The sequence below is a fragment of the Gobius niger genome, assembly GCF_951799975.1.
Source record: "Gobius niger genome assembly, chromosome: 6".
NCBI classification, from domain to species: domain Eukaryota; kingdom Metazoa; phylum Chordata; class Actinopteri; order Gobiiformes; family Gobiidae; genus Gobius; species Gobius niger.
In genome coordinates this window covers 33,866,648-33,882,990 of record NC_136857.1, presented here as the reverse complement: position 1 = coordinate 33,882,990, position 16,343 = coordinate 33,866,648, and the positions used below count along the sequence as shown (strand labels likewise).

The 16,343-nt window shown below is 45.5% G+C and overlaps 1 protein-coding gene across 1 annotated transcript in view; it reads right to left on the bottom strand.

Moving 5' to 3' along the window:
• gon4lb (gon-4 like b) overlaps positions 1–16,343 on the bottom strand; it is a 68,572-nt gene that overhangs the window by 21,661 nt on the left and 30,568 nt on the right. The window contains exons 14-18 of the mRNA XM_079558185.1: positions 13,869–14,058; positions 13,004–13,154; positions 3,948–4,095; positions 3,763–3,879; positions 1,292–2,485 (exon numbers count right to left, since the gene is read on the bottom strand). Coding sequence (XP_079414311.1) covers positions 1,292–2,485; positions 3,763–3,879; positions 3,948–4,095; positions 13,004–13,154; positions 13,869–14,058 — 1,800 coding nt within the window. The remainder of the gene's footprint in view (positions 1–1,291; positions 2,486–3,762; positions 3,880–3,947; positions 4,096–13,003; positions 13,155–13,868; positions 14,059–16,343) is intronic.

The following is a 16,343-nucleotide window of genomic DNA, read 5'->3' as shown; positions in this document are numbered from 1 at the left end:
TAGCTAACATTAGCCTGTATCTTGTAAACAGTGCAGACTCAACGCTCCAGCACTAACAACATTTAGCTCTGGTTAAATCCAGCAGACTCTGATTTAGGGAGTGTCGTCTGTAATAAAGTCAGCTCTATGTGGAATATTGGATTTCTAAACAATTGCTATTTTCTCTCCTCAGCTGAGAGGTGCCCCGTAGGAGCACTGGCCGCACGTCAAGTGGTAAAAACCTTGAAATGTAAAATTTGGAACATCAACAGACAGTCTGAGTCAGTGTTTAAGCTGCTCCAGGCGTTAGCATCCTACCGTGGTGCAGCGAAAGATATACAACAGCTTGGAATTGTTATAGAAATATTTAACAAGGAGCACTGGCCGCACGTCAAGTGGTATCGGTTTCTGGTATCGGGACCTCATTAATGAGTACAAGCATGTGGTATCGGCCTGATACGCGATACTAGTATAGGTATCGGTGCATCCCTACTATGGATCTCACCCCATGGTCTATGCCAGGATCTGCCCAGTATTTAGGCCTATAGCAGCCCATACGTTTAGGCTAGGTTATCTTGTTATAATCGCCTACAGCTCATTGTTGATGAAAAGTCTGCAATAAACCATAATGCGTTTATTCCTCCTAAGATTACCTTCTAGGGAAGGGAATCTTATTTGAATAGCACTTTTCATATGACACAAGTCACACCCAAAGCGCTTCACATGAAAGGGAGGGGGGTTCATTCTCTACATGCTTAAAGGCTGCTTTATTGTTGCGAGCTGGCTGCAGGATGCTAAGGTGCTTTGAGGTCTTGGTTAAAAATGCACTTTTACTCACTGGCGTTTTACTCGGTATGAGAACTGTGAGGTCCTTTGTCTTTAAAATAAAGTCCATGCGGAGGGTATTTACTTTTTTCTTTTGTTCTGTTTTTTTTTATTTATTTATTTTTTATTGTGGTTTTCTTTTATCTATTGAGGACACAACTATGGGTGCTAATGTAGGGATCATCATTCGGCTTTCTGATTGGAATGATTTTGTATTTGTGACAAAATCCTCATTGCATCTTACATTGTTATCAGCAACATGGTTATATTGGGCTATAGCAGGACCATAGATACTCCTACTCCTCTAACTAAATGAACACGTCGAAAAGGAAACAGAAAACCTTGAAATGTAAAATTTGGAACATCAACAGACCCTCAGTCTGAGTCATTGTTTAAGCTGCTCCAGACGTTAGCATCCTACCGTGGTGCAGTGAAAGATATACAACAGCTTAGAATTGTTATAGAAATATTTAACAACTCTTACTACCTGCAATTCTGGGACAGAGAGCACTGACTCCTCGGAGGCTGATGACATGACTTCTTCTTCATCTTCATCTTGCGTGAGATCATCAAACTCTTCCTCCTCCTCTTCGTAATCCCCACCATCGTCTCCACCGCCGTCTCCGGTTCTCCCAGGTCCACCTCCACCAGAATCACCCCCTTGACTGGGTCTCTGTTCTTCACTAGCCCCTTCTTCTTCACCATAGTCTTTGTTAGACCCCCCTCCATTATTGTCGCCCCCTCCTTCAAAGTTTCCTTCATTAGCCCCGCCCCCTTCATTAGCCCCTCCTTCGTTGTTTTCCCCTCCTGCCTCATTAGACCCTCCTCCATCATTAGCGCTAACTCTTTCGTTAACGCCCCCTCCTTTGTGAGCGCCACCCGTCTCACCAGTCCATGCTCCTTCAACTTCTCCTTCATTCTCCCTTTCACAATGTCCTCCGTTCACTTTTTTGTAAACCCCTCCTCCTACATCAACTCCTCTTTCTTCCCGCTCACAATTCTGATCAATTTCCTTTTCATTCAAGTTTTTTTCCAATTGTTTTTTTTCAGTCCTATCATTATCATGCATCCCCTTCCTCTCATTGTTGCTGTGCCCTTTGTCAGTTTCAACAGCAGGATTGGGACTGGACATTGCATCCAAAACCATGTGGACCACGACAACACCAGGACATAGACTGGGAGAAACGTTCAATGGGATTGTGTGTGCAGCCACTATAATTTGTTCTGCAAGTGGACCAGTGGCAGATGGGTGACCCAATGGAACGGTCTCTTCGGAACCCACAGGCAGCAAAACTGAAAGCACAGGATGCTTTTGTGAATGTACCTCAAGTACATTTTGACTGGGAGTAGATTTAACAGCAGTGTCATCTGTCTGGCAGCCTTTCAATTTTTCTTTAGAGGAAGAAGTCTGATGGGTCAGCGGAATACCATCGTCTCCATTTAGCTCTTCTAGATCTGTTGATGCAACGTTTTGCTCGGGAGTCCTGTGTTTCTTAGCGAGAGGCATTAAAGTGTCATTATGCGCAAGTGTAAATAAACGGCGCTTTGGTTGTTTCAAGGTGAAGCGGCCCTTGGCGAGCCAATGAGGATGGAGCCTGAGAGTGCAACCAACAGGAGGAGATCGAGGATAGGTTGGTGGAGAAGAAGATTGCCGTGTTTTTTGTATGATTCCCCGACTGTTCTGTAGAAAACACATATTACAGATTATTACAGAAGCAAAAGACACGACCACTGAACGACACATTAAAGGGCCAATATCATGTCAAATGTCATGTTATTTCCTCATCAAAAACACCCCAAAGTGCCTGAGTTGTCCTCATGAACATCATACATAAACTTTTTGTAGCAAGTAGTTTTTTCATCCAGTACTTTTACTTGAGGTGTATTATAATGAGTACCTATACCAGGGGTCTCCAAGTAAATTTCGCTGGGGGGCAAAATATATTGGGAGTGTATTGCTGGGGGGAAATAAACATAAGCTCCAGTAAAATAGGTTTTGATTGGGAAAATACTATTGAGGAAACTTTTTTCAATAAATGACTAATAAGCCTGACAGGACTGTAACCTCGGCTTACACTTGTATTGCACTTCACAAGCTGTGTCAGAAGTCTCTGCTACACTGTAGTCATTATTTATTCATTCAGCACTCAGTGGTGGTAAGCTACTATAGTAGCCACAGCCACCCAGGGGCAGACTGTCCATTTACCACGTGATTATAATGCGTTGTTTATATCCTGATCTCTTGTTATGTCAGTGCCTCTGCTGGACACGTGTGGAACTTGACTGAAGGGACTGAAGGGACACACACGTTTGACACACGTTTGACTGAAGGGGCTGAAGGGACACACACGTTTGACTGAAGGGACTGAAGGGACACACAAGTTTGACTGGCCAGGGAGCTGTTTAAAAAGTGCACCTAAATGGATGTCCGTCACCTCTCTGCGTCTGTGCAGCGTTTCAGAAAGGTGACCTTTATTAGCGGAGCGTAATGTTTCAGAGGCGACCCGCGAGGACCCACCCGAGCCTCCAGCTCGTAAGCGCAAAGCATTATGGGTCATGTGCATGTAGAGAATGGCAATTAAGTCTCAGTGGACAAAACTATATGTGGAAGTTAAAAGTGAGTTTAAAAGTAGTGACACAAATGACTGGAGTAAAGCAGTGCTTGATTACACTACTTCAGAACTTTGAGTGCCTATTTGAGCCAAGTCAATAGTCTTATTTACTTTTTAGTGTTGACGTAACCCAAAGCACTTTATTCACTCCACACAGGTATGCAGCTATACTTTCCCCTGGGGCAGACTGACAGAAGCATGACTGCACACATCTGAACCAACTATGACCACCTTCATTTAATCACACATTATTCATCCTGGCCTATTGTACATGTTTTTGGTGGTAAGAGAAAGCGGAGTAACCGGAGGAAACCTCCACAGACACTTGAGTTCTATTTCTACACACCTTTAACCAATTTGGACACTGGCTGTAGTCTCTGTCCACTGGGGGGCGCAGGTCTAATGGATCCACTTTGGAGCAGGCCAAAGGCAGATGGGGAAGGTCACCACATGCAAAGAAAGACTAAAGATACAAAGCATGTTTGTTGTTGTACAAATGCTGAATCTTAACCCAATTCCTTCAACACTTACCTTGATAATATTAGAGGGTGCTCTAATGCCGCTCATTTCTCTGATGTGTTTTGTGAAGTTGGAGCGTTTCTTGCACAAAACAAAGTCTGTGATAAGCTGATCACTATTAACTGTGCCCTCAAAATGCTTCAGAGCTAGAACAGCCAGGCTGCAACAGAGAAAAAAATCTGAATCAATTATAGCTCATACAATGTTAGTAATTAGGGATGTTCATGGTTAACCGGTTAAAGGTCCTATATCATGCAAAATCGACTTTTTGGAGCTTTTAGCCATGTTGTTATGCTATTTCCTTATCAAAAACACCCCCAGAGTGGTTTGTGGCTTCATTCACGCAGCTCTCAGTAATCCTCCTGAATCCTGCTCTCTGAGCAGCTGCTCCTCCCTCTCCTGATGAACGACTGACCTGTTCAGTTGTGTCGTAACAGCGGAACGGAAGTGCTCGACGTCTGTAATGTAATGTCTTAATTCTATGCTTACGCCCTGATTTTAATTTGTAAAACAGCGTTTTCCTTATTTCTGTCGTAAGAGAGAAACAAAGAGGGAAAAAAAAATAAAAATAATAATTAAAAAAATAAAAAGGATGTGCCCGAGGTGCTTCCAGGTCAGCTGTGGCCAAAACAAACCCTGAGCGTCTGAACAGATCAGTCATGTTTGCGCTGCAGCTGTGAAGATGGAGCTCGTTACCTACTCTGGACACTTCTGTTCTTTATTCTTAACTAACGATAATGTCACGGAGAAAAAGAAGCGCGTTTGGCTACGGAGTTTATTCAACCTTTTTCAGGAAGAGGCCACTCAGCTGTTTTTTTCGCCGGGATTCAGCGACTATCAGCCAAAATATTGTTTTTCTGTGACTGTCACTGATGGATGTTTGGTGAACCTTCGCCAGAATCAAAGTGGATTAACTTTTATAACCAACGCGAGTCCCACAATGTAAACAGCGATGGAGCAGAGGGTGAGTCAATCCAAACGCGGGTTAGCTTGTGTGTTAGCATATTAGCATGTGTGTTAGCCATTTATGAAGCTGTGTTGCAGATGTCAACTCCGTATAACTGCATCGTGAAGCAATTTCACTTATTGCTGTTTATTTATATTACGGTAAAGTTGTATGTGCGGAGAGAGGGGGCGGAGTTAACTGAATCGAAGCGTTGTGTCTTCCGGGTTCGAAAAATACCTCCAGAAAACACTTATATTTATCACAAAAATGAGTGCTCCATAGTGGTAGAGGTACAATATATCATATAAATGCCTATACTTAACTTTGGAATGGCTAAAATCGCATGATATAGCTCCTTTAAGGTTTGCCCGGTTCACTGAGAGTGTCACGTGTCAGCTCTGCTGTGTGCACACAAAGTTCAATAACCTTTAGGAGTTACTGCGCGGAAATCGACATGCTACATTTCTGTGTAAATATACTTCGCATGAAAACACTTCACGTAACTTTATTTAAATAGGGAACACGTGGAAGAGCTTGGTAGCTTCTATCGTGAGCTTTTTTGGAGCTATGTGACATGTGGGAGAGGCTGCGTATGTGCTCCGTTTGCCTGGCAGAGCGCACGGACAAAGACCAGACGGGGATATATTAACTCGGCTAAAGTGAGGTAAGAGCATATCTCAGTATGTAAAAACGGTGGCCTATTCCTTTAAGGGAAAAACTACTGAAAAAGGGTGTTCCACTTTATTAAGCAGATCATCATTTTCAAGCAATATGGGAAAGAAAAAGGGTCTTTCTGCTGATGAAAAGCGTGAAATAGTTGAATGCCTTGGTCTAGATTTGAAAACCTTCGATATTTCATGAAAGATTAAGCATAATCATCATACTGATAAGAGATTTGTGGATGATTCAGAGCACACTCGGGTTTGTGCAGATAAAGGCACAATATGGACGGTTTCTGCCAGACAAACACATCAGATTATGAGAACAGATGCCACAAAGCAGCATACAGGTATTCGAAGCTGCTGGTGCCTATGGAGTCTTCCAAACATCAAGGCGTAGGACCCTCCAGAGGCTGCAGTTGTGCATAAACCTTCTATCCAGGCCTCCCCTAAACGGTTAATTGAAGCTGATGGACAGAAACGGCTGTAACGGGCTCAGAAATACATGAGGACTCATTTTCAAACAGTCTTGTTCACTGATGAGGCCGTGTAACCCTGGATGGTCAAATCAATGGAGTAGTGGATAGTTGGTGAATGGCCACAATGTCCCAACAAGGCTGTGACGTCAGTAAGGAGGGGGCGGAGTCATGTTTTGGGCCAGAATCATGGTTAAAGAGCTGGTCGGCCCCTTTACGCCCTTTTAGGATCCCTGAAGGTGTGAAAATGACCTTTGAATAATATGTGGAGTTTCTGACTGACCACTGTCTTCTATGCTACAAAAAGAAGAGCCGTGCTCTCCCGAACAAAATCCTCTTCATGCATGACAACGCACCATGTCCTGCTGTAAAGAATACCTCTGCATCACTGACTGCTATGGGCACAAAAGGAGAGAAACTCATGATGTGGACCCCCTCCTCCCCTGACCTCAACCCTATGGAGAACCTTTGGAGCCTCAACAAAAAAAACCTCTATGAAGGTGGGAGGCAGTTTTCATCCAAACGGCAGCTCTGGGAGGCTATTCTGACATCCTGCAAACAAATCCAAGCAGAAACTGTCCAAAAACTCATAAGTTTAATGGATTGAAGAATTTTGAAGCTGCTCTCACACAAGGGCTCCTATGGTAAAATATAACTTGACCTGTTAATATTTTTTTGATTGAAATAGCTTTTGATTTCAGTAAATATGACCTCCTAATGCTACAAATTCAACAAATGACCATTTTCAGTTAATTACAAGCTTTAAAATGTATTGAAACGATGAGTTGCATAATAATTTGGAACAGTAGATTTTGAGGTTTTATTTTTGAAAAAAAATAACTTATCACTAGGAAATTTTTTCCACCACATTTAAATGATCCTCTACCAGCTAAAGGCCTGAAAATTATGCTGACTCTCATTTGAGTTGACAATTTAGAAAATCTTAGAAAAATGTCATTTGCATAATAATTTGGAACGCAGTGTATGTATAGAAAATATCATTAGCATAAATAAGAATTAAAATTTTATCAACTAATGATTGATCGACTGTAACTTTAAGAACTTTAACATTATGTGGTCATAATATAGCCTATGCATTTGGTAACGCTGAGAGGAGGGGCTGACTTTGGTCCATGTTGTGAAGAACTCAAACAAACAGAGCGATGAATGTGTGGTACCTGTCTCTTCCCTTCTGTTCAGTGCGGTCGCTCTGTGCGTGTGAGCGGTAGCCTAGTTGTGTGGTCGGAGTGAGCGCGCTGAGCTGCCTCTGTAAGCAACAGCTGATCGCGGGGCAGGCGGGCCAGTGCACAGCCACAGGCACAGCCCGGTCAAAGCAAAAGGTGGAGATTGTGCCTGATACCGCTGTGGAGTTTACAGACTTCCATCTGCCCGGTGCAGTTTCATTAATGTCGCTGCAAATGGCTTCCTCCCTCTGTCGCGTTCAGCGCATGCTGTAAACAGCAAGACATGCGCCAGTCATGGCGTTCACTGCATGGAAAGAAACGTGACAGTCACTGCGCACGAAAGACAGACACAGCAGCACGCATCCAGCCGCCCACAGCAGCGGAGATCATCAGGCCCGTCATTTTCACGGAGGGGGGATTTATATGTATTTAATCAGCAAGGGGTTGGGGGGTCTAATGGGGGGTCAAGGCGTTTTTTGGGAGGGTCTTGAGACCCCCCAAGACCCCCCCGGCGCTTAGTGTTATGCAGCTCTTTCATGTCAGCCTGTCACTGTTATATGAGTGGATTTTGGATATCTCTATCTCTCTATATTATTTTTATTATTTTTTTCAAGTTTAATTTAGTGGAAAATGAAGCTACAAATATTCAATTGCATTTGTTAATTTGGGAAATTAATCATGTGAATAAGATTGTTTTAGGAGCTAATTTGTAGTTTAAAAAAAACTCCATATTGTGGCTTTATGCAAATGAGTGTGCACCACGGAGCAGTTTGGAGCTACAGACGTTACACAAGGGAAACTCGCTTCGTAACCTCACTCTGTGGCTGGGGCACCGTGCGGACCCGCAGGTTACCGGTGTGCCAGGGCATGTGCCAGAGCCATAAACAGCAGAATTCACCGCCACAGAACTGGACACAGTTGGCGCGGGGGCGGAGCGGAGCTAGCGCGAGCTATAGCATAGACCCGCCAGAGTTTAGGACCGCTGGTAAACTCTGACTGCGCAGCGAGTTTTTATATTCACTGATATAAGAAATCTGGCACCATATTGAACGAACGTAAAAAAAAAACGGGAATGCCGTTCACAGACACCAGAATGAACGCATTCATTGTTTCGTTCATCAAACAGTAATCCAGTGCGTTCAGTTCACGTTCGCCCAAAATATGAACGCGTTCATGAACTTTCGTTCAATGAACGAAAGCTACTGGGACTGAGCCTAAAGGAAAACTGCTGTAAAATAATGACCTGGAGCCACTTTCAGCTGGTGTCCTGAGGGTCAACACCGGCCGCACTGACACGTGAGCGCGTTCACGCCACTGTGTGCGGTGTTTGCGGAAAAAATAGACTCGAATCGGGTATTTGTGACTGCGAGGCTCTGTTCAATATGTAGGCATTACGTTTCGCTTTTACAGCGGGTTTCAGAGGAATCGCGTAACAGCGAGGCTGCGTGTGAGATGCATTCATGGACCGTAAGAAGTGCGGGAAACGCGACTTTTTCACAAATGCGCGGAAAAAACGGACAAATAATTTGAGGTCTGATACACTTTGCTTGCGCCAGAGGCCTCAGGCCGGAATACTTTAAGCCCTGCATAAAATATCACGGTGAAAGTCATCATAGCTTGCAGAGTATAGACCCAGCTCCCAACCCAGCTTTGAGAATAGATTAACGGCGATATTTTTTTTATCGCCCGATAAGAGTCTCGCGTTAACGCAGCGCGTTAACGCAGCACGTTAACGGCGATAACGGCCCACCACTAATTTATACACTTGTATATTGCTTGATAGAGTTTATACATTTTGGGCAGAACTGTGAATTGTTACATTGAGTTCTTGTCACAAAATAAAGTGCAAATATATATCCATAATTATCGGTGTCATTATCGGTTATCGGTATCGGGACATGCAGAATTGTCGGTTCAAATTGGCATTATCGTGCATCACTAAACAATAGGAATGAAATAAACTTAATCTGGTGGTTTAGACCAGTCCGTCAGGCGTCCGCAACAGCGTAATAGTTTGTTCATCATCATAATGAGAGATGTACCCAACAAAAGGGAAAATCATTGGATAATTGCCTAGTTTGAACATGAACGTCAATGCGGAACTGCCTCTCGGTGTTTCAGTGGGACAATAAACAGTGCAACACCACTTCAGAGCAACAGAAAAGTTTTGTCCGAGACCCTGCTCATAGCCAAAATGAGCAAACTAAAGACGGGTCTCTCCACCGTGATAGCACACGTTAGATATGAGGACGGGGATGATCGCAAGAGTACAGAGGCCAGGAGAGGAGGACAGAAGACAGAAGACAAGCAGAAGATCAAGGGGGGAAAGATGAGTACAGACAAGCGGATGATGATAGGAGGAGGAGAGGACATAGACCAGGCGTCTCAGACATGCGGCCCGGGGGCCAAATGCGGCCCGCGAGGTAATTTTTGCGGCCCATGATAATTACTTATTTATATTATATGCGGCCCGCCGGTAAATTGCATTAAACACGTTAGAACTACATTTTCCATGAGGCAACGCGCGGTAGCGCCAATGCTGCTGCGGACGCGAGAACGTCAACATCAGACAGGGGAAGGGAGATGCGCCGCTGTCCCTGAATGCATCTCCCACGCTGCCTCGCACCAAAACAGCGTGTGATTCCAGCAGCTTCACCATGGATAAGTAAAGGCTTATTTACAACCTTAGACACGTAAAACAAGCGGTGATGGGCGCGGGGCAGGTGAAGACAGGCCTGTTTTTGTGGATTATAAAGTTTTTCCAACTGGAGCTGATGACTGACCAGACGAGTGAGAATCATGGATAAAGAGGTTCAAGAGCAGCAAGTTCTACGACGGATCCCCAGAAGATCGAGTGCACAGTGAGTGTAGTGTTTTTATGCTTATTCTGTGGAGTAAAGTCAGCCCAAATTGTGCGGCTATTGCACTGACTTATTTGACATTCGCGCGTGCGTTTGTTGATGTGTTTGTTGATAGATTCAGTCTGCGTTTGCCCATGTTACACGTTGACAGGAGTGGGGATGTACTGGTGTGACGGTCCCATAGACTGTGAAAAACTATTGCTATTCTTCAGCAGGCCTATATGGACCGGCCTCTCTGGTCCCTGCTCCGCCTCCAACCCGGTGTGCGCGGCAGAACGCGACAATTCCCATTAACCCGCAACAGCCCGCAGCAGCCCGCAGCAGCACGCAACAGTGCGCAGCAGCGCCACCGCACGCAGCAGTGTGGGACGCATATTCGAAACCGTGCGTAATAATTCGTGCCATTAATCGTAACACGCAGTAACAGGTCGCAACAGTTCGTGGCGGCACGTGAAACCTCCACCCCGAATCATCAAATTCCACTCACATTCGTGATCCTCGGCCACGAATGTGGATTTGTGGCATTCGTAATGCATCGTGCTTATGTGTAAACCCAGCATTAGGACTTTGCAAAGTGAACACATTGTATTAGTGTTTAAATGCGTCACAACAGTAAAGTGAGGAGCCTTTTCTCTCAAAGCTACATTATCATGTCAATGAATCTAATCTTTATTAAAGTGCAACTAAACGGGCGTGGCAGAGCCTTTCCCCACCCACAAACTAAAGTCAAAACTTGCTGAGAAAGGGGTGGTCTCGGAGGCTTTGGGGGAGACGAGGGGGGTGAGTGTGTGGGCGGGGTCTGCTCTGTTGACAGTCTCAGACCAAGCCCCTAGATCTGACAGGACTGACAGACTGCTGTTACCGGTGTCACCACTGTGCGCAAGGTTGATTTTTTCGTAGGAGAGTTGGTACACTCTCATGACTTGTGATTGCTTGATGTAGCAACTAGTGATGCGCGGGTCAGGGTTTTTTTCAACCCGCGGTCCGCATTTGGAGCAGGTTCTAACCCGACCCAGCCCGCCCCGCAACGTTGTTCTATTTTTACAACCCGCCCCGCACCCGCAACCATTAAATATTACGCGTTACAAATATGATCCGTATGAACAGCACCGGCGTGTCATCGCGCGCGCTCTCGCTTTCTCTCTCCCTCCGAAGAGCGCTGGGCAAGAGGGAGAGAGGAAGAGAGCAGAGATAGGCCTAACGCGAAGTCACACACAGTCACACATACGGTGGAAAATAGGAGACATGAGCTCCACAAAAGCGTTCTCTGGATCACAAGCTGCAAAACGCTGCTTGTTTTATGAAAATCCGACGTATATTTACGCCAAAAACCTGCTGTAAAGACGACGGTGGAACCCGCAACCCGCACATCACTAGTAGCAACTATCCTACGAAAAAAAAAAAAAAAGATCGCCTCTGGTAGAAGACTCGCTCGCTGTCAGTGACTGCGAACAGAGAGAGCATCGCACAGTAGCTTTTCTAAGGGATTTATTCCTCTACACCACCTCAGCCGAAGTGTGAGCATCGCAGGGGCGCCATCTACTGGTTTGACTCATGAGCTCAGGCAGTGTGTGCGCTCCGCGTGTCCTGGTTGCTACGTGACGGAGGCGGAGGCGTGTGTGGGCGGGGCCACAGAGGCATGTGTGGGCGGGGCCACAGAAGCACAGAGGCAGAACCACGGGCAGAGCTGATGACGTTTTGTGGACGCCGTGGACACACTCTCCTCCAACCACAAAATATCAAATGTAGTTGCTGCGTGAAACCGGTAGAGGCGCTAACCATGCGGTTTTAGACACAAAAGTGAGATTTTGAACAAGTTTGCACCAAATGTCAACATATTGACTGGGACATGTAGCTAACTCTATTCAACAACCATTTAGACCGTTTATCACCAAAAAAATTGGATTTGGTGTTTAGTTACTCTTTAAGGACACATGTGCGAACACGTGCTCCATAGTTAAATTCAAAATGGAGAATATGGAAATGTATTAAAATAATGCAAATAATTACAGCAACATTGACAGTAAAAAATATAAGCCCCATCAGTTCTCTAATTGTCGGTCACAAAAAGGCCTGAGGTCAGTGACTCCACATTATTTACATGAGGTGAATCTCACTGAGCTGATCTCAGACACACCAGAGTCTTTAACAGGCTCACAGACAGAAACTGGACCTGACTCCTGAAAGATCACTGATGCCCTAAACCAAAATGGGATTAATTACAAAAAAAACGAATTGTCTAAGTCTGTAATTTCAAATTTAGAAGCTCAGCAAATGTTTGGCTGATTGGAAACCTCTAGACTCTATAACTGTGCAGATGTACAGTCTATTTTAAGTTATGTTATAGCAAACAATAAAAAGTTGCTAAATCATAATTGACTTAATATAAAAGGCTTCGTTTGTTGCAGCCCCCGACCAACACTGGGTTCGCATTTTTGGCCCCCAGTCCAAATGAGTTTGAGACCCCTGACATAGACCAACGGTGGCTCCATGTGATGTTTCTTGTGGTGCAGGTAAACGCGTAAACACCAAGCATTGCCTAAAAAATGAAGTTACAATCTGGGACTAAATGTAAGCTCTTATATTGCATTTTTAACTCAGAAAAAAAGTTGTCATTACAGACCTACCTGTGATTAAAAGCCTACATTCTTACATGACGATTAAAGCCGTACGGAGACTGTATAAACTAGAATACGAGATGGACATAAGTGCGATGGTCAGTTTCACTTGACCGGAGGATTCACCTATGGTACATGTTTTTAGTGGTAGGGGAAACCAGAAACCTGGAGGAAACTTATGCAGGAAGAACGTATAAACTCTACACAGAAAGGTCCTGTCCAGGTGGGAATCAAACTTGGACCTTCTTGCTGTGAAGCACAAGTGCTAACCGTGACGAAGCTATAGAATCAAGCTGCAGCTACTGCAGACACAAGTATCCTTACCCATCTTCTCCTTGAGTGTAGACTTGTCGCTTATGAGCTGCATGGTGAGCAGGGTCAAGGCTGCATACAGGAAGTAGTTCTGGATACATAAAGGCCGGTCGTGTGGCAAACAGCCATGCCAGTTGGGCCGGAAGCAAAGGGAACGCGTGGCCTGGACACAAAGATTATCATTAATAGGGATGTGCTTTAGTGGGTCACCAATGCACAAATGCAGCAGTGGAAATAAAACACTAAATTGCTGTATTCAACTACTCTGATACCACTGATGTATTCTCTCTGTATTCTCCTCCCATCAGACCTCCATGAGCTGTCGATTGCAGTGCGAGTACACAGCATTGCATATTAATATATATATTTTTATGCATTTATATTTATTTATGTATTTTTATACATTAACAGAGCCCAAGTAGCAGTGCTCAAAATGCTGTACTCCATGAGCTCTATTTTTGGGTGTGGTCCGCGAGAAAAACATTAAGAGATGGCTTGGCAGCATTCTCTCAAGCAGGTCTTTAAGATGAAGAACATTTTAATTCCTAAAGATGGAGCACAGACCATGTTTCAGATTGGGACATCCCCAATATAAACCATTTTGGTACACAGGCTGGAGCTAAATTCTGTGACTATTACTTATTGATTAGACTTAGAACCCAAATCCATTACATTTTATGTAAGTTTGATATTGTCCAAACTTGTGCTCTCTCTGCTGTTGTCATGTATAACTATGGTTTAGAACATCTGAAGAACTAAGCGCACTTTCTAGACGTAAACTGTATACTACATGCTATATTCTAAAATACTGGGTCAATGTCTTAAAATCGTTTCGAAACCCAAGATAGCCCATAACATAGACTGTTTTATGCGTCACCGTTGGTTGCTGGAGTCATAGAGGGCAGCCAGCGTTTGCAGTCTGCAGCAGGACCAGGCGCAGGGGCAGATGGATGTGGAGCAGAGTTTGTGTCTTCCTCTAAAAGCTCCAGGGCCAGTGGAAGATTACAAACTTTAAAACTACTGACAGAAGGACTGCTGCGGCGACAAGAGAACTGATCCAACTCCACCTGAAAACATCAAACAATATAACTCAGTATGTGTATGATTATGAGGAAAATCCAAACACCCATGGGAAAATCAATTAATGGTAGCCTACATCAATCTAATAATAATATAATTGCCTACATTCTCAGACTGTAACACCACGTTGACACCTGCTCACAGGTAGACTAGATGAAGACTCGCCTGTACTAAATTCTACTCTCAACCTAAACACAACCTTTGTTGGTCTAACGAGCCTACTCTCAGCTGATCACTGCTCATTACCTGCCTATTGATCTGTCCTCATAAGCATTAGTATTAGCATTAGCATTAGCATGACCAAGCAATCCAGGTCTCGGGCACAGGAGACTGCTGCACAAAGGGGACAGATGAAATCTCAGCTAAAATGGTAACCTCACTGTCCTTAAAGGAACAGGCCGTTTTTCCATACTGAGATATGTTCTTACCTTAGCTTAGACGAGTTCTTTTAAGATAAGATAAGATAAGATAAACCTTTATTGATCTCACAAAGGAGAAATTCACTTGTTACATTCGGCGTTCAAGAAGATCACTCAGAGTTAATAATGTGCAGCTGATACAGAGATTATTGCACATGTTACTTTACAGTCTTATTGTACAGTCTGACAGCAGTGGGGATGAAGGCTTTGCGGTAGCGCTCCGTCCTGCACTGAGGGTGTCTCAGTCTGCCACTGAGTGAGCTGCACAGCTCTTGGGCGGCACAGTAGCGCAGCGGTTAGTGCTATCGCTTCACAGCTAGAAGGTCCGGGTTTGATTCCCACCTGGAAGGGCCTTTCTGTGTGGAGTTTGCATGTTCTCCCCGTGTCTGCGTAGGTTTCCTCCGGGTACTCCGGTTTCCCCTACCACTAAAAACATGCACAATAGGCCAGGATGAATGATGTGTGTGAGTGAATGTATGGTGGTGGTCAGAGGGTCCGTTGGCGCAGACGTGTGTAGTCGCGAAAGCGCCTCTGACAGTTTCCCCTGGAGCTACAAACGTAGTTTACCACCACCGAGTGTGGAGTGAATGTACAATTGTCTCATGTAAAGCGCTTTGTGACTATATGTCTGTGAAAGGCGCTATATAAATAAAGATCTTCTTCTTCTTCTTCAGTCCCGTGCAGTGGGTGGGAGGTGTTGTCCATGATGGAGGTGAGCTTGGCTAACACCCTCCTGTCCCTCACCTCCTCCACACAGAGTCCAGGGGGCAGCCCAGGACGGAGCTGGCCCTCCTGACCAGCTTGTTCAGTCTGTTCTTGTCCCGCTCTGTGCTGCTCGGGGCCCAGCACACGGCAACGTAGTGGAGAGCAGAGGCTACCACAGAGTCATAAAAAGTCCTGAGCAGAGGCCTGCTCACTCCGAACGACCTCAGTCTCCTCAGAAGGTGGAGGCGACTTTGGCCCTTCTTGTACAGGGAGTTGGTGTTGTGGGACCAGTCCAGTTTATTGTTGAGGTGAACACCCAGGTGCTTGAAACTGTCCACCTCCTCAATGTCCTCCCCCTGGATGTTCAGCGGTGTGTGCGGTAGTGGCTTCCTCGTGAAGTCGATCACCATCTCCTTCGTCTTACTGATGTTCAAGCACAGGTGGTTGCGCTCACACCAGTCCACAAAGTCTATGATGACTGACCGGTACTCCAGGTCATTCCCCTTAGACACACAGCCCACGATGGCGGAGTCGTCGGAGAACTTCTGGAGATGACAGGTGTCCGTGTTGTATGTGAAGTCCGATGTGTAGATGGTGAAGAGAAACGGTGAGAGGACGGTGCCCTGAGGGGCCCCGGTGCTGCAGACGACCACCTCAGACTCACAGCTGCGCAGCCACACATACTGTGGTCGGTCCGTGAGGTAGTCGATGGTCCATGCGGTGAGATGTTCATCCACTCCCTCTAGCTTCCCCCGCAGCAGCGCCGGCCTGATGGTGTTGAAGGCACTGGAGAAGACAAAGAACATGACCCTCACAGCGTTCCCGGCGTGCTCCAGGGGCGTGAGCGCCCGCTCCGACAGGTAGATGACAGCGTCCTCCACTCCGATGTTGGGTCTGTAGGCAAACTGCAGCGGGTCGAGGGTGGGGCTCCCCACAGAGCGGAGGTGGGTGAGGATGAGCCACTCCATCGTCTTCATCAGGTTGGAGGTCAGGGCGACTGGTCTGTAGTGGGCCGGTTCCCTGGCGTGCGCTGTTTTAGGAACCGGGATCAGACAGGAGGTCTTCCACAGGACGGGGACCTTCTCCAGGCTGAGGCTCAGGTTGTAGATGCGGCAGAGGACCTCGGAGAGCTGGTCTGCACAGGTCCT